An 18888-nucleotide genomic window follows, 5' to 3' on the forward strand; every position below is an offset into this window, starting at 1 on the left:
AAACTACTGCAAACAGTGGCGTCTAAAAAATAATTGATTGCCCTGGCTGCACAAAAACAAAAATAAGGCGATTATTCAATCAAAATCAATCAAAAGCTTTTTATTCCTTAAAAGCCACATGGCATCATTTTATTTAAAATAATAACATTAAGAAGGCAAAAAATTACATAGTGTTTTTAAGGCACGGAATATGTAACAAGAAAAGTATTTAAAAGCTTAAGCAAACTGCACTCAAAACACATACAAGCCTCTGACATATCTGTGTCGTCTTTCTGCGAAACTCCAGTGACCCTGCTCATAATATGCAGCAATTATTTATATTGTACTTTTAGTCTGTTCCACTTGCAACTGGGTCTAGCAAGAAACCCTTATTCAAGTATCCTCCATATACTCTACATAATTTGTTCATAGCCCTAAATTGTCTCTAGTAGCTGAGACAATGCTCAGCATCAAAAACCTCCTTTAAACAAACAGCAAGACGTTAATTAGTTGCATATTTGCATTCCATGTTTATAATCAAGCATAAACGATCAAATAACACTGCATGTCTAAAAGATCAAAATCAGACGCTACTTCAGCCCACTGCTGTGATCGTGTCTGTTCCTTAGGTAAAAAAAACACAAAACAGAATTGGTTGCATCAAATCTGAACAAAAAGCTATAACAGAGTTTATAAACATTCCCTTTAAAGACGTGTAATACCAGGAAAAGCCCTGTGAATTTCCCTACTTACATACAGTAGGAGCAAATCAATATTTACCTAAAACACTAAGAACAGAGACAAGGCAGTCAGTGTGTTTTATTACAGTATATTACAATACTTCAAATCGTGACTTGTAATTAAATAATAATATAAATACTTCAAAGACATACGTCATGCTGAAATCACAATATTTCTGCAAATAAACCATGTACAAGAATTTAATAAAATACATTTTAATACACAAATTAACCATAAACTAGGTGATTTGACTATGTGAGAAGGGGATCTGGAATTCTTGTTATGCCTTGAGAAGACAATCCATCTTCACTCAGATCGTACCTACAAGAGGGAAGAGCAAAGTCATTTATTCATGTAATGAAACAGGCCTATTTATCACATACAATTACTTGAGAATTCAAGTTTACAGTACCACTGTGTCCATCCTTTTGCTATATCGTCCCCAATTAAATCTACCAGCACCTGTAATTTTGAACACACATAAATAAGGTTTAAGGCTCTCCAGAGTTTTCAGGCTTAGCTGGTGATGGAAATTCATATGAGCAACAGTTTGAAGGAGTTACTTTTCCCAGAAGCCCTTTGTGTTTGGAGAGGATGCTGCCTCCGTTCTTCACCGCCACATCCAGAGTTCTCCTGTGGAGCTCCACCAGGGACACACTAAACTCAAACCTAAACACACACACACACACACACACACACACACACACACACACACACACACACACACACACACACACACACACACACACACACACAGAAATTAGATTAGAAATTAATCCTGCTGATAGAAAAAAATATAACACATTCAACAATCCAACCTCCAGTGAACCGGCAGCCATGTAAATCTGATACAGTATCAGCGTCTAAACCCACATTTGATCGTAAACAGGGTTGAGGGTCCTCTTCATGGCGCTGGTCTTCCTCCTCCCGGTCCGACTCTTGTCAGGCAGCAAATACAGGCGGATGAAGGGATCGGAGCCGTCTTTGGTGAAGGCTATCAAGTTACTGAGGACACACAGGTCAAAACTGCTTTACTCACATGCTGCCAGGCACATGCTCTGTGTCGCCTCCTTAAAAGTACTAGTAGTAATAGTAGTAGCATGACTACTCACGCATTCTTAATAAAGCCTAATGTTTAATGTCAGTAAGTGTAGGAGCTCACCGGCAGGCGTGCACCACCACTATGAGCTTGTTCCTCTGGGGGCTGTGTCGGATAGTCAGCTGGACCTCACCCAGGGGGTACTGGCTGGGGGCCGAGCCACTGCAAACACCGCACGATCTGTTAGAGTCACTTGTAGAGAGCGTAAGGCTGAAGTGGAGTTTAATATATTCATAAAGATGCATATTTAAACACGCCGACCACTTCAGCAATGAAATAAAGAGCAGCGAAAACAGATGCTACAGAAGACGACTTTAGGCCAAAAATCATATGTACTTTTGCAGCTGCCGGAGCCGCTGCTGGAGCTCCAGGGAGGCGAAGGGCAGGGAGATGTCCGAGGCCAGGCTGGGCGTGGACTCCTTATGGGGCAGGTGCTTCTGGGAGCCCGACACGCAGGCGCTGAGGTCGGACGTGCTGTGGAGCGGGCTGGCTGAGTACGGCTCGCCGTCCGCCTGGTGGAGGGTGAGCGAGGACGCATCCACGGGCGGCGGCGGGCGCGGCGAGGCCAACGGCGAGGCCAACGGCGAGGCCAACGGCGAGTCTGGGGTCGACGGCCTCTGGGACGGAGCCGGGGTTAACTGCTGCCCGCTCAACTTTCTGACCTGGACTGAGGAGGGCCGGTCCGACCTGGCCTGCTTCTCCAAAGACAGGATCTGAAAAGCAACCTCAGTGCTCTCAGATTTCAATTTGGTCATCTCTGCTTTACAGCTAACTTTCACTGCAGATGACATAATAACTCCCAGCTCCATCTATAAGCCATCGGCAGGTATTTAGCATCTGTCTCGACGGCGTTCACGTTTACCCTCAGAGCCATCTTGAGTTTGATGGTGGAGCTCGGCCCGGAGTTTCTGAGAGGGAAGCCCTGAGTCAGCGTCATTTCCTCCTCCGTTAACAGACTGCTCAAGGGCACCGTCAGATTCCCCAGGGTGCACTTGTGCTTGTCATCTTTTACCTATGCACGGAAAAGAGAAGATCGTTTTTTAGGGCGCGTCTGCCTTTCCCCCATTTTAGAGCATAATCCTATTAAATATATATAACGAGTGTCGTATCAGGTGTCTTTATGCTGACATACCTCCACCTCCAGCTCCTGCCTCCTGGGATTGTGGACGAGGAATGAGAAACAGTCTTCCCACAGAGGCTGCTTGGTCTTATACCGAACCTTTATGGGCAGACAGGAAGATGCTTGTTAGTTATTATAGAAATATTAAAATTATCCCAGGAGAAATGCTGTCTTTAATGTTTGACTGTCTGGCGCTTTTATAACTTTACGTTTTTTTCTTCTTTATCTAAATCAAACTGATCAACGCCCATGGGATTTAAAGACAAAACTGGGATGATATAATATTTTATATTCACTCACCTTACTCTCCAGGGTTTTGTGTCCCACAGTGAACTGAACGTAAGGACTGGGATCGCTGCTGCTCTTCTTCGCAGACTAACAGAGAGTCAGAGCGAAGCTTATTAGAGGATTATCCTCTATGTGGCGCAAAACGCATAAATGTCATTCTCAGAAAACAGAATTACACCCAGACTCAAACACCTCGAGGCCCCGTATCGAGCACAGAGCGGTGAGAGAGTGGACAGTTCAATGGGGAAAGGGCGCACATTTTGACAGGCAGGGCTGCAGGCAGAGATGCTACCAGGGAGACTGCCAAGCTTTGTCTCCACTGCAGGCTAATTTTAGCATGCTGGGTTTGACAGCTAAGTATTATTCAGTGTTGTCTATAGAATAATAATATCCCACCGCTCTGGAAGGAAGGGCCCGAGGCAACGGAGGGAGAGACTTACTAACTGGTCCTCGCTTTGGGGGATAGGTCTTAATTCTCATATCTGTGCCTCACCAGCTTAGAATGAAGCTCCACATAAGGCTGATTAACACAACCCTGACCTCTAATGATGAGATAATGACCCCAACTAACCAAACTCACATTTAGCAGCTCACAGTTTCATTGTGTCATATTGCATTCTGACAGAATATTAGTATATTATATAGTATACAATTAAATTATTATAAATATACAACCTGTAAACAAAGTAAGCACAACATCAGAAAAAAATTATCAATAAGCATCTGATCTTGATGACTTCACTGAATCATCACTGGTCAAATAAAGCAATCACATTTCAAATCTAGAGACGACAGACACTTAACAACAATCACAACAGCTGTCTTCTTAGAGAGATCGTGACCTGATACAGGAAGTATCACTGGCATGTGATTATCTCCACCTCCACCTTATCTTCCAAGATGTTTTGCTTTCTTTCTACATTCAATATACAGTATGTGATTGACAAAAACAACCCTAAGCAATGTAGAACTCCTGGCCTGACGGCTTTGTGAGCTTATCTTGAATCCTGATCATAAGCCTCGACATGAGGAGGACGTGAGCAGTTATTTCCCCCGTTACTGGAACACAGGATAAATAGATGTGTACTGTATGAATAAAGACTGAAGACAAAAAGTGGTAACGTTTACAAATGTTTGACTTGAATATGAGTTTTCATGCACAACTGGAACACATAGTGTAGTGCACAACACAGTCAGGAAATAAACACAAGATGCAAATATCAATCTACATGCACAGGTTTTAAAACAAGATTCATTCGTTCACGCTTGTGTGTTCATCATCAAAACCACACGACACTGGATGGTGCACTTGAGGGTCGGCACAGGTGAGTGATCTGCACATGCGGTCCTGTTTACCGATTTACCTTGAGGGCCTTAAAAACTGACACTTGCTTCAACCCATCATAGATGAACTCTGACAGGTTGCTCTTTGAGGGGGGAGGGGTGGGGGGAGAAAATCACACCCACAGTTAGTAGGATGGGAGTGATGGAGTCTGGTTATGAGGCATAAGGACAAACCTGGGATAATATGGTGAAGTACGTACAGTAGAGGTTAATACGAATAAAGTAGTGAGAGGCCGAGATGGATCATAATAATGAGGGCCTCTGCTAATGGAAGGTCTAGAGACACATTTTAACAAGCTACAGGTTTGTGTGTGTGTGTGTGTGTGTGTGTAGAGCTACATGCTAATTGGCCCTCTAATACAAACAGAAATAACGATGAGCTCTGTCAGGGATGTGTTCGCACAGGAAGACGCTTAATACTCAGCCTTGAGCTGAGACCCTAATTTAGTAGGAGATGCATGCGTCACGTGACCGCTCCACGTGAGTTGGTTCTGTTAGACACCGCAGTCGAGTCGTTCAGCCGAGCAGGCGCTCGAGGACTCCTGTTACCGCTCAACGCACGTCATGGCACACGGCTAACGCTAACACTATCAAAATGCAAAGCGCCAGTGGACTCACGAAGGCGGTTCTACACTCTGAGGGAGTGCTCTCACAAAAGACTAGGCCAGACGCTCTCCTCTCACTTAAAGTCCCGCAGCCTAAGCTGCCACTGAAGACACTCTTGGGTGGAAGAGAATAAAAGAGGAGAAGGCTAAAAAGTGTCATGCTGAAACAGATGGTGAGATATTCATCGGAAGGACTGCAGAGTCGTACAGTTATACACCAACATATTGACCCGTAGACGCTGTAGGGAACATCCATTGTTTTTATGGCCGGGTTTGGAGGGAAGGAAATAATGGGGATACTAATAAAACAATGCCTGAAGTGCTGGAGGTCAGAGTCATAAAACCTAAAAGCTAAAAACATAAAGAGCAAAACAGATGGTGTCTCAGGACGAGTCCTAAAACATTAAAGCACTAGGATGCACATTGATAAATGATGTTTAAACGTCACTGCTTCAGAACATTAGGTGGAACGCTACACTAACTATAAGTAAACATGGCAGCGTCTTACAGGCAGATTCAAGGCCGAGTCCAGGTAGACGACCAGCAGCGCCGACGAGAGCCCGTCGTTGGCCAGGCTCCTGTCTGCTCGCACGCTCTGCAGCGCCTGCAGGGAGAGGAAGCGCAGACCAGCGTCATCACCGGCGCCATCACCAGCGCCACGCGCGTCCACTGCGCCTCCAACCGGCCTTCGTGACGCGGGCACGTACCTGGTCCAACTTCTCAGGAGTGGGCAGCAGCGACAGCCACTCCATTTTCAAGTGGAGCTTCCCAGTCGACGTCTCCTCCAGTTCAAACCACTGGAATAATGGGACGAGACGTTGGAGAGGAGTGAGTGAAGAGGCTTCAAAGCTGTTTCAACAATATAAAAATTGGCTCCCAGCTCCGTCTGATCATTAGTCAGACGTATGTAAGTTGGAACAGGTTGTTCTGGCTTCTATTCATACCGGCCATGATTACAGTATGAGCTAATTCAATGAAGGGGATGAGAAACAAAATCTAATCTCTGTCCTTTTAAATGTGTTTCAGCACATACTACTGAGATAAATGATTCAGTGGATATGAAGTCAAAGGCGTTGCAGCATTTGGCCTGTGGAGCCAAATGAGCAAAGGCCTGTAGGGTGAGTGGTTCGCACCCATTCCTTCCTGGTTCCTTAGCAAATAATTCTCAGAGAGTCCACAGTTGTGCACAAATTCTTTTGAATTTAAACGACTGCCATCATCATTAATTAAGCATTAGTATTAGACCTGCTAATAAGCTTGAAGTGGGCTGTACATATTATATTCTTTCTCTTTGAAGTGGATCTCAGCGTTCGAACAGCTCTGGGTCGGTAGCAGCGAGTTCAGATATATACATGAATGAATGAATTTATAAAATAGGGATATTCCAATTCTAATACAACCCCACAAGCAGCACTAGGAGACAACAAAGTCACAATATTTACCAGGATTTCGCCGCACTATTTATGGTTGTAACATGTTATAATGAGGACGTGTCATTCAGCAATTTGTCTATTTAACGGCTGGAGGCCCTGAACCACCCAGGGCTGTTCACAGTATAAGCAAAATGCTGATACTGTGGTCGATCTTCCTCCCTGACAGGTTTTGAGACGGCTTGAAAATGAAATAGGCGAAATAGCTCAAAGGAGGATGTACTGTAACACGCAAGTTTTTACTACTGATCTTCATCTTCTTAGACTGGCTTGTTTCGTGGCTTTCTTAGGAGGCTCAAAGACACAAGGAAGGCATAATAATGTAAATATTGGTTCCTGATTATTCTTGGAATGCAACCAAATGTGCAACAACATACAGTATTAACATCCATAAGGACCCGGAAGAAATAATAATGGTAATAAACCAGCTGTAGCTAAAGGTAATATATTACTGTACCACATGCATGAATATCACATAACACAGTACATTACATGCAATAAATCATTTATAACATGCATGTGAGACAGATTCTTCTATAAACCTAATGAAAAACTGCATACCTCATCCACCTTCTGCTCTTTGTGCAGCTCAGCCACATCAATCATCAGGCTGTAAACAATGATAAACAATTATTCATTTTAGAAGGAGACGCAATCATGGTGAAGCCAACACTTAATGTGAGCAGAGGAAGCCCAGTTATTGATCGTCTGCTTTGTGTCGTTACCACTAGGTGCAGTGTTACACAGCCGGAGGCAAAGTGGGGTCACTTAAGCCGCACAACTGCAGAAACAACAGCTCCTGCAACTCTCTATCAGATCCTCCGCTTGTCTGCAGCTGGCTGATAACAGGCACACTCCTTCTCACTGCAGCAACATCGCAAAAGGTGCCAGAGATCTCGTTTCCACTGAAATACGTGTGAGCAACGCAGGAACTCACCTGCCCAGGAAATCATCTTTATCTGGGTCCTCATCAAAGAGCTCGATCTCAAGATGCTGCCCCGAGTGCTCGTACACCGTCGCCTGACGAACACAACAAACCTGTTGGTGCCTGCTCAAGCATGTCAGGGCAATAAACAGGCTCTCAGACACCACTAATGATGCAAGCAGCAGTGAAGATGCAATGTTGTAACGTTACCACCTCGTAAACTTCGTTCCACTTCGGGTTCAGCGTCTCCTTGATCGTCTTGCTCTGGAACAGCTGGTTTCCAACCTGCAGGATGCCATACGGGTCCGATTTGCCCTTTATCAGACCTCCCAGAAACGTGTCTTTGGGTTCCAGATCCTGAGCCTCCAAGAAGTGGATCCGTAGGACTCCCTGCGGAGGCAAACGTCTCACGTTAGGATGCAAAATATAAATATGGTGAATTTGTTTTATCATATAAAGCCAGCATAATCTGCAAATCTTTGCATTTTATACTGCTGCACAGCAAGCGCACGCACACGCACACGCACACACACACACACACACACACACACACACACACACACACACACACACACACACACACACACACACACAGAGTACTGATAGTACTGATGACTTGTTGCCATGGATACAGGTCTCATTCAGCGCTTTATTACAGAAACCTGAACCTCTCAGGTTCGTCTACCAAGGACTTTCAGCTCCCGCCCTTGAGCATGAACAGCTACAGGTTGTATTGAAATCCTGGTGTTTAACCGGCTGCTCGTCGGCACCTTCGGCATGGGGAAACGCAGCTTCGCCAGTTCCACGTCGGCGATCAGCGGGATGGTGATGCGCTGGGGTAAAACCAGGTGGCTGTAGATAATGTCTTGAATTATGCTGTCAGAGAAGCCGCTGCGAGGGACAGAGAGGAGATTATTTAAACGAGGGATGAGGGTGCCTTTGGGTTATAAATACTCGCCTTTAAGCTCGGCTTCGTACGGCACAGAAATTATAGGATGATAGGAAACCTGGAACCAGTTCAAGCATGTTGCTGGTGCTCGCCAACAAACCTCTGAATGTCACCTGATCCTCAGATGATTTAACACGGCGTTATAACAACAGGGACAGTGGGGGCAGAGAATGACCTTCCTGCCAGGCACAGCTTTATTTATTTGGATGCTGAAGATCGGAACAAAGGCTCGTTCATCACAATGTGGACGTCCTAATCAAAAGTGCTCAAAGTATTTAACTGGTGCGGCTCCAGAAAGAGGCCCTTCAGGGGAAAACGTGTAAAATGAGCTGCCGCCCTGTGAGAAGCAACAACATGTTGACAAGCACCCAAATAAATCTCACATTTACCAAAACACGGCTCTATTTATGTTGTTTGTGCTCTTGCTAATAACCGTCCACTCTACCACTGCTTTTAGACTTCAGGAGGCAAATTTATGGCCAAGATCGATCAAGTCTGAGCTTTCTAAGTGAGCGCAGAGGTGTATCCCTGTAATAACTCGTCTCCGACCACCCAGCCGCAGCAATAGGTCACGGCCCGCATCGCTTTAACGCACACCGGCGAGCAGGGATGAAGCTGATGAAGCAGACCTTCATCACACAGCACCTCAGAGACCAAGGCCCAGCAGCAACGGGCCGGCTTCATTATGACAAGGCTTTTCTTAACCACGCGCACATATTGATTACGCAAGGATGGAAACACTAACAAGCAGTGGGAGCTGGCTGCGAAGCATTAATTGAGCCAGGTGTCAAATGGTGATTAAGCAGCAGCTATTTGACCTTACGGAGCAAACGCAGGGTCACTGGAACCGGAGCAGATCAACGCCAGTGAAATACTCGTTTATCCACTTGAGTCCGTGTGGAGTCAGGAGAAACCTTCACTTGATCGATCCTCAGCTTATCGTCAGGTGAAAAGCAGGGATCGGCTCTCTTCGGGTCGGGTGAGACATGATTCTGTTTCCAGCTCAGAGCTGAGAGGCAGCGACAGCGACGGTGGAACACAGAGGCATCGTGACTTCTGCAATCAGAGGACGCATCCTCCTCCTTCCCTCAACCAACACAGGTACAGTATGTGCACAACCCGCATCACGCGAAAAGAAAGCACACACGCACTCTGAACCTCAGTCCAGCTGGATGGGGTCCAGTCACAATTACAAAAGTAAAAGAAAGAAATGCAGGCACAGGTCCAGTTTCCAGTTTCCTTGAAACAAACTTTGCAAAGATTCCTCCGATAAACAAGAAAAGCCCGTTTACGGGGACTTACTTGAGCCCAGGAATGTCCAGTATGTTGGTGAGGCCGGTCCAGTTTATGTCTAGAAGCTAAAAGAATAGGAAAGTTAATAGCTTGTACCAAACACTTAACTTTATTATTTCCTGCCCTCTGTGCTGCATTTACCACTCGGCTCTTTGTCTTGTGGCCAACAAACAAAGCGCGCTGATTAATAACTGCAGACACAAAGGGCCCAGTGCTTCGGTTCATAACAGTATTTAACCTAACACATTGTTGCCATATTAATTATTTAGTGTGCGTATTCTCACTGGTGGTCAGTTAACTGTGCAGTGTATTTACTGTCATTTGGCCTAAATTTAAGTTCATTCTGTGTCGCAGGAGCAGGACAGGAACGAACCACGCTACCTGCCTATTGGAATATTTATGGGAGCAGCAGCCGCGCTCCTCTGGGCTCTCATTAGCTTTTCAAGGTACATTATAATCAGGTCATGTTTTCTGTGAAACGCTTGCCGTCTATAACCGATACGATCACGCCGCACGCGTTAAGTTGGATGACGGTCAAGCCAAGGGGCGTCCGCTTAGGGCCGAGACGCGGCTGAAGCTGAAGGAGCAGCGTTTTCCTGAGCAGCCGTTCCCACGCTGGCCGGCTGTTTTACACTGCAGCAGAGGCGCTGAGCGCTGCAGGGAGAGAGCAGCACTGCAGGACTATGAATGATGTGTGGGGTGGCTGTGGGAATACGGTGCGAGGAGCCACACCCCTAACTCCACAGCGCTCCTAGTCTCTGCCCTCTTTGCATTCTAGTAACAGCGAGTCCTGAGGAAGCCGTGCATTATAAACTAGGAACACTGAATTCATCAACAGCACAGTCAGTCGCAACACGTGCGTTGAGTCAACTGACCCAAAGCCACGAAGCCCCTTTAAAGGTGATCTTTTCATTTACAGTCTCGGTGGAGTGTGTCTTCCGCTGCTGACCTTTCGCGGGCCTCCACAGCACGAGCCGTATAGCTAACGACTGCCTAAATGGATGAGTCACATTAGCGCGGTCGTACAGGCAGAATGGGCCGAGACCTCTTATGGTCTGGAAATGCTTCTTTTTCATTTGGCTCTCTGGAGCCGACCTTCTAAGGAATGCGGACGGGTGAGTTGGATTCCAGGGAATAATATGTTGCTTTTAAGAGGAAATCATGTTGGAATATATAAATATACATTTACTAAGCACATGTGTATGAGTCTACATCATAATTTATTCATTATGCTGCCGTCTTCCTCCGTCAGGCTCCTACAGCAATATCTCCACCTCGAGCCTTCAGCTGAAAGCCTTGAATAGAAGAATCAGGGCCGGCTCCATGTGCGGCTATTTAAAGCCCTGCCACAGTTTTACTGGGTCCTCCCATGTAGAACAAACTGGTCTAAGATTTTTGAAGCTGTGCAGCAGTGGCTCTGCACAAGGAGTGGGTGATGTAATGCAGGTTGTTTACACAGCGCGTGCGACTCAGCTGGTGTTTGACTTATGAAATGCTCTTTTACAATCCAATTTACGTGTGATCATTGTGTTTGCGCGGAAGAGGCAAACCGATTAGTAAAAAAACAAGAAGCGATTTGTTTTATGAGATGCAATATCATCAGATCCAGTGAGAATATCAAACAAACTGGAGATATTTAGGGCATGTTGTCAGAGTCTTTGAAGTGAGTATGAAGATCAGAGGAGCAGAGAGAGCGTAAACAGCAACACTTCACCAGTTAACACTGCATGAGGTCCTCTGTGCTCCAGCATCTGCATCCTGGCCTATTGCTTCTACTCTAATCATACAGCATTTACTACTCTTAGTGGTAAATGCTAGTGCTTAGTGCGGGGTTATTGGCGTCTGAACTTACTGGCTTCTTGAGGAAGAACAGGGACAGAGCTCCGACGAGAGGAATATCTCCCAGTAAGGGCTCCATCACCACCCTCAGCATGCCGTGGATCTGGAAACACAGGTAACGCAGCACATGACACGCTGGACCCCCCACTGTGACATCCTCTACCTTCTCTATTATCACAGCTGCTGCTGCTGCTAATGCGTGTGTGCTCCATGTGCATTAAACCACCACACAGCTGCATTAAACCACAGCAGGGAACCAAATGACGTTTGACGTCGGGAGCCAACACATTTAATTTGCCATTAACGAACCCAGCGCTAATAAAGCACAGACGGACCCTTTAATCAGTAACTCTCTCAAAATCAATACTAATTAAGCTTTTTTCCAGCTCCTCGGAGGAACTCGACTCCGCGGCCGAGGAGGTGACTGGAACAATGAGCTCTCGTTTTACCGCCGGCTCGCCAGAAAAGCAGCGGGTTGTCACAACAATAGAAAACGCGCGTCCCTCTTAAGAAAGCGGTGTCACAGTTCACACCCCGGTGACACGGTGAGTCACACCTCTGCGGTTTGCTGCCCTGGGAAACGCTGTTGCCGCATCGTGCGTATTTATTGACAAAACTGTCCTAAGAAATAATAAAGTGACACAGAGGGCGGCTCATGCCAACAACAAACTAAAGAGGCTCTGTGGTAGCGGGACCACGCGACAGGCTGCGATTACATGACTAATAAAAGTGCTAATGAGGGTCTGCCTGAGCGGCGTAATGGGGGCAGTGAGCGGCAAATGTTTCCCAGGGACGGAGCAAACAGCGCCGGTCTCCAAGGACGCCCGCCAGCGTTGTCTCTGCAGCCTACAGCGTGTCGTACTGCAGCAACATACAGGAGCAATAACACACGGAGAGCTGGGTGTTTTATGATACATCTACAGACTGATAGGAGCCAGTGTGATCGTTCCACTTCCTAAAAAGCTGCTGAGTCGTCGTATTGAACCCGTTAAAGCTTTGTTTTCCAAAGAGGAGAGTATATGGGATTCATGCACCTACGTCCACGTATTGAGCATCGTGTTCCAGAGTGTTCGTCTCCTAATGTGAGCCAGCAGCAGAGACCTTTACGGGGTCCTCTGTGTTCCGCTGCTAAAGGCCAGCACCAGTGAGACGAAGGAGCTCCGTGACGATGTCAGTGGCGTGGGGTGAGGTTCTGGTGAGGCACAAAGTCCTCTGGAGTCAGATTTTACAATCATAATACCTTAAAAGAGTGTATTTTTCACTATTTAATTGTCAGAATGCATTTTATTACTGGCCACATTTCACATTTTATCATCATTCCTATCTCACCTAAAGGAACATATTTGATCTTGAAAGAACATATCTTTTATAGCAGTAAGACACCTGACCTGTTGCCTCCATGTACAGTATTCATACTCACAATTCATACTCATTCTAAAGTAAAGAGAGGTGTAGATGTTCAATGTTGACCCTCAATGAAGTTTTATGCTGTTTTAAAAACTTTAAATACTGCTGTTTTTCAGGTTTGCTCTTTATTAGGAATAGAATACTTCACTCAAGGTTCAAATTTACTTCTCAAGCAATTGAATTGTTTTACTTATTGTCATTCGGTGAGTCTGTTTAGAAAAGTGAAACCCATTTGTGGGGATACCCTGTGTTAAAGGGTCGTAGCAGCGCCCCCTTCTGGATGAGGCACAGACCTTTCCAGCCTCCCCTCATGTCGGTGTTAGCGCAATCAGAAAAGTACCCATGTCAAAAAAACATTGATAAACACGTTGGGCAGGTTATTCAAAGTCATGGTGTAGAGTGAATCCGTCTGAAGGCTGCAAACATTATACTGGAGACAAACTGTGAAACAGAAAGGGATTACGCCTTCTATCAGCCCATTTACTGACAGATTCAGCATCGGGGCTGAGGCTCCCCTCGCTGTCGCCTCACTTCCAGTTTCTTGCCATATTAGATCAGGAAATGCGCAGATTTAATGATTTTTTGAAATTATAGGGGAAAATATTTTTTTATATTTATATAACAGATCAATGGACAGAAATTAATTTTTATTTCACGTGTTTTTAGTCACATTTTGGTATTGTCAGGCGAGGTGAGGCCCCGCCTCCCCTGACCGCACGTCACTGTAGGATGTGCGGTACCAGACAACGGGGACGTTCCTACCTGGATGCTCTTTATTCCGGCTTTGCAGTAGAAGCGTTTGATGTCCACATCAATCGCTGTATTGCCCACAAAGCTGAGCGACAACAACAATACTGTAAATCATCTAATAATGACAACTTTTCCACATCGCTTTTCTTGTTATAAATATAATAGTGTGATTTTTGGTCCACTCACCTGATCTGCAGATCCATGACGATCTGCCTTTTGTCCACGTTTTCAGTATAAACCTTGACTCCATTGATCCTCAGAGGCTACACCGCAATACAAGAAACCCGTCAGAGCAACTGCACCGCCGACGTCAAACCCCCCCGACCCCCCACGTGGTCCACGCAAGGTCGTCCCTCCCCTGACTCCACATGGAAACTATTTATGAAACAAGCACGCGTGTCGGCGGCGTGCGTGTACGTCCGACGACAACTGCCCCGTCGGCAGAATCAGCGCGTGATCGGCTGCGAGTCGCGGGACGGCTGAGGCGCTCACTTTGTCTCCGATGTCGATCCTGCTGAAGCAGAAGGTGCTGAGGTGGGAGTTGGACTCCTTCACCGCCGGCTCGATCGTCTCCTTGAACACTTTCTCCACGAACTGGCAAATGTACGGCCACATGTGTTTCACCGTCTGAGGAGGTAGAGATGGAAAAAAAGGGGCATCGAGGGTAAATTTAAAGAAAGACACTTAAGCTGATCATTACATTACAAAACTGTTCACATACAAGAGTGAGGAGTTGGGTTAAGTCTAGATCATGCAGTATGTACTGTATGGATACTCCTAAAACCAGGTTACATCCAGACTGATACTGAGGGTTAATGCGTTTCAGTGCTGCAGACCCAGCGCTGCATGCTAAGCCCAATGTGTTGCAGTGTATTAGCGTTAACAGGCCCAGTGGGAAGTCGGATGAGCGGAGAGAGAGCAGGCAACCGGCGTCCCACTTACTTCAGCCTTCACCAAGCAAAGAGGGACGCGTCATTCACGCACAGGCATTAAAGAGGCGCCCGCTGAGTTCTTTACCTTGTTCAGCCACTCCACTCGCTCCACGTCGGGAAAGTGGACCTGCAGAGAAACAACAGGTTCAGTGCACGTGGTTCACGCAGCGTTTCGTGTTATGTTACAGTGCATCTGTTCTAATCTGCCCTGCACCTGCTGCTTGTCCAGAGCCACATCTCCACACGGAGATGTAGAAAACTCCACACGTACAATGCTCATCAACAAGTTCTAAAGTGCTGCTATACTTTTTTACTGCAATTTGCCAGCCTTTTAGAGCTTTGAATCGTCAACACAGCACAAAAACCTTGAAGCCGACACATTTCAGTCTGCTACCTGGAGCCGCTTTGACTGCACCGTCACGACAACATCGCATCAGCGGTGAGAGGACAGTGTTCGTGTCGGGTTCTGAGGCTGGAGAACAGATGCAGGGATGTTTTATTAAGGAGCGAATGAGAAAACGTGGGGGATTCTGACTAGGCTCACATTTCCACACCTCCACCTGCTGAGGCTGAGCAGAGTTTGACTAATCTGCCGAAACGAGCAAAGTAAATCAGGCATTGATTGAACATGAGCTCAAGGAAACGTCTGCAATAAAGTCTATGTCGAACACAATGGAGTGCGACCATGCACTTAATAACAGATAAACAATCTGCCTCCTCATCGCGACGCATTCAAGACGCTCGTTCCAGAGTCTCAACGAGCTGCAGAGACGCCACCGGAGGATGTGACATGCGCTTTGACAGCTGCAGGCGACGGCGGCACAGAGGCAGCAAAGCGCTTATACAGCGTTTATGTCAGAGCGCGAACGAAGCGGCGACGAGAGCAACTCAGCGGAGACAAGGAAGCTCCGTTCAACGTGACAGATTCAGCCCCACGGTTTTATTACGAGCTCCAGCATCAGGGTCTCAGTTTTACCACCTGCCACGGTGACAGTAGTGAGAGCGTGCGGGTGAGGTGACGGATGACTGGCCTCAACGCCGTCGGAGGTGCTATCCAGAGCAAAGCATATTATTTATTCATGTACAGAAATCCCTGCTACTGGGTTTAAAGGCCTCGTCAGAACCCTGAGCAGAGAACGTAACAGAACCACACACACACACACACACACACACACACACACACACACACACACACACACACACACACACACACACACACACACACACACACACACACACTATACCGTGGATATTGTTGCCTCTTATTTGATTCATCATTATTTCTCTTGTATGTAGGTCAGTAGGTTTTGTGTGGAGCAGCTTCCACATAGATTAAAACAGCTGCACTGCACCAGATAAAGTGGAGGAATTGTTGTGATCTCTCTCCTGGTTTGTCAGTACACACGTAGCTGCAGACATTGAGACGCTCCAAACACTGCTTTGTCCCTTTGCTTTTAGTTCGACGCCAGCCAGTGACTCACTCACTCACTGGGTGAATACGTCTGAGGATAAAATGTGGAGCGCAGCGGAGAGCACTTAAGCAACAGGGGTTTAAAAATGGGGGCACTCCACTAAAACGCTCCTCGAAAAAGCAGCGGCATCTGTGTTAAGACCCTGAGGACCCAGAACATTCACAAGCTGCGGCAAAACTGGTGAAAATCCCAGGTGAGAGACAGAATCAACATGTTCTCAGCGTGTCATAGTGGAGGAGGCTCAGTCTTCAGTTTTAATGTGCAGCCGCCTCAGGCTAAGCTCAGGCAGGTCAAAGGTCACCCGATGATGACCCCCTTCCTTCACATGAGCTGCTTTTGCTCCTCACCGCCCACGTCCAGCCCAGATAATAGCCCGAATGCCTCCTCAGTCATGCGTCAGCAGAATAAGCCTTCACCTGAGGTCTGATAGAAAGCGCTGAATATCGAAACTGCTTAAGTTTCAAGCAGCTGAGATTTACTATAAGTGGCCCTTCACTTAAACCAGTGACTGGACGCAATCTCATTTCACAGTCACTCTGACTCAACTTGGATCCCACCGACTAAGGGGTTTTTCTATTTCTTATTTCTACTTGAGGAGAAAGATAAAAGCATTACATATGTATGAGATTTACTTCATCTCCGTCTGAACGGCCGAGGGTTTGCCTTGTGCTGGAGTCAGCGGGTCGTCTGGGATGGATCAGTGCACGAGGAATATGCGATTAAACTACCCGTAATCATTGCACAACCTCTACAGAAGAGGCTCAGTGCATTTCTTCAGAAGTCTGACATCGAGTCATACAAGTATCTTTCAAACACAGCAGTTCTGAGGAAAGTCACACAGCATCTGTCTAATAATGATCCTTGTGGATTGAAGGGAATGTCGGCTTTAGGTTAATGTTTGAATAAAACACAGTGTAACAGGCTGTTTTACGTTCTTCTGATTTCATGGTGAAGCCTGTAAAGGATAAGTGAAGACAAAGCTCGTTGTTATCTATCTCCTTTCCAACCGCAAGTGTTACTACAACACAGATAGCAGCCTGGATCCCAAAATAACGGTGGGCGTGTGTGGATGTTTCCTTTCCAGCATGGTGTCTGGTTTACCATTGTACACTGCTGTATTTAGACTGGGGCTCGGTCTAATGTCACCGTGGGGCACAGCTGCTTCATCGCAGCCTCGCAGCGAGTCGCGGCTCCGCTCCTCCTGCTCGCGTCAGCTGATGCGTTTCCTGGGAACTCAAATGATGTTCCAGGGAAAACAGCGCGTGAGAGAAACCGGTTGTTATTTCCAGTCAGACTCACCCATGGTGGTAAATCAGAGGTCAGAATACCCTGGCTGACACGTCTCTCCTCCGCGTCAAAGACGGACAGAGCTCGGCTCAGCCTGCTTTGCTTCCCACCCGTGTTCCTCCTCCACCAGAAAAAGACACCCAGTCCAATCAGCAGCCAGCTGAAGCTGAACTCCAAGTAGCCCAGCACGTAAATGGGGAAAATGAGAACAAACGTTTTGGCGAAGTGAACCCAGGTGTGCGTCAGCTCGCTGGTGGAGGACACCGGGGTCTCGTCGGGTGCGCTCCCCGCCGGGAAACGCGCAAAGTTTGCGCCGGACTGAGGCGGGTTCGGCGCGCCGAGTCCATTCTCCTTCGGAGAGCCAGGGCTCGCGTTGTATGAATGGGCCCCTCGCACAACTGTCATGTTGTCCGTCTTCAAACTAGCACCGCGCGCGTACGGACTCGGTTTCCATGTGCGAAAGGGCAGCGGCGGCTCCGAGGACGCTGTTGTCACGGCGGCTCCGACGCGCACCGACCCATCGCCCTCGACACACTCACTGGCATCTACCGCTTTCGAACACGCTACGACGTTAAACCCAACGCCTGCGTTCCTTTACTGGTATTAGTCCGCTGAAGCAGACGACGGTGCTGTGGCTCTGCCTCCACAGTCCGCGCGTGGAAGGAGTGACTATTTCCAAAAAGGCACACGGGGCCGGTGCTGTGCGCTCCCACAGACGCAGGTAGTATTGATAACAGCAGAAATGGCGCCATCTGGTGGTCGTTAGCGGTAGCTCCCGGAAAAATATTCGTAAATATAATACACATTACTTGCATTACTTGTAAAACAACAAATCTTAAGGCATGTATTGTTTCCCAATACATGGCGGTGGTTGTGATTCAAACTTAAATCTAAATATATTACACTGGCGCCTTCCAGCACTAGATTTCCTCCAATAGCATGAAACTGGGCTAGACAAGTTGAGCACAGAGAAATCGCTTAATCAATTAAACCTATTTAATTTAGTGATCTGTATGATTTGAAGTCTTCACCACCAGATCAAATAAACTCTAAATTATTGGATTAAATCAAATTTAGCCACTAGATGGCACCAAAACATCAGGTCACAGAGATGAGCACCAGCATGAATTATAGCAGCGTTACGACCACAACAGATTTGATTAGGACAATGTTATTTTTGTCCCATGATATTATTTTTACAATGATATTTTTGTTGATGGAAATATGCTTTTCCATACACTGCTTGTTCGCAGCTTGCTGAGGTCTGCTCTCCTTTGTTTTTTTATAGAGCATCATCTCCTCTGCCTGCAGGAAAGCACATCTACCATCCACCTGGTTTGAGGGTTTCACATGAACGAAAGTCGATGGAAGTGATTATTTGCAAAATAATGGCAACAGCAAAGTGCAATATCAGCTTGTGAGAAAAGT

The 18888-nt window shown here is 46.6% G+C and overlaps 1 protein-coding gene across 3 annotated transcripts; it reads right to left on the bottom strand.

Moving 5' to 3' along the window:
* Positions 1-71: 71 nt before the first annotated feature.
* Positions 72-18140, bottom strand: esyt2b (extended synaptotagmin-like protein 2b). Of its 3 annotated transcripts, none has more exons than XM_029146569.3 (23): positions 17473-18140; positions 14787-14828; positions 14262-14396; positions 13956-14032; positions 13782-13854; positions 11626-11715; positions 9783-9838; positions 8302-8422; positions 7745-7921; positions 7544-7626; positions 7168-7216; positions 5884-5973; positions 5685-5780; positions 4592-4654; positions 3240-3314; positions 2952-3038; positions 2682-2831; positions 2156-2532; positions 1883-1981; positions 1594-1725; positions 1284-1389; positions 1133-1182; positions 72-1041 (listed from the first exon to the last, which is right to left on the bottom strand). In XM_029146569.3, the coding sequence occupies exons 1-23, from the start codon at positions 17863-17865 to the stop codon at positions 972-974; spliced, it is 2691 nt and encodes an 896-aa protein (XP_029002402.1). In that variant the 5' UTR covers positions 17866-18140; the 3' UTR covers positions 72-971. The 3 variants fall into 3 exon arrangements, with proteins under 3 accessions (XP_029002402.1, XP_055364550.1, XP_029002403.1); XM_055508575.1 differs by lacking the exon at positions 4592-4654 and adding an exon at positions 5190-5291; XM_029146570.3 differs by lacking the exon at positions 4592-4654.
* Positions 18141-18888: the final 748 nt, after the last annotated feature.

Source organism: Betta splendens, chromosome 4 (genome assembly GCF_900634795.4).
Source record: "Betta splendens chromosome 4, fBetSpl5.4, whole genome shotgun sequence".
NCBI classification, from domain to species: Eukaryota; Metazoa; Chordata; class Actinopteri; order Anabantiformes; family Osphronemidae; genus Betta; species Betta splendens.

Excerpts from the sequence above, each read along its gene's own strand:
- esyt2b (XM_055508575.1), bottom strand. The coding sequence starts at position 17,865 with ATGACAGTTGTGCGAGGGGCCCATTCATACAACGCGAGCCCTGGCTCT. Across the intron at positions 7,217-7,543 it reads AAAGATGATTTCCTGGGCAG|CCTGATGATTGATGTGGCTG; the intron begins GTGAGTTCCTGC and ends CATTGTTTACAG. Across the intron at positions 5,974-7,167 it reads AAGAGCAGAAGGTGGATGAG|TGGTTTGAACTGGAGGAGAC; the intron begins GTATGCAGTTTT and ends CCATTATTCCAG.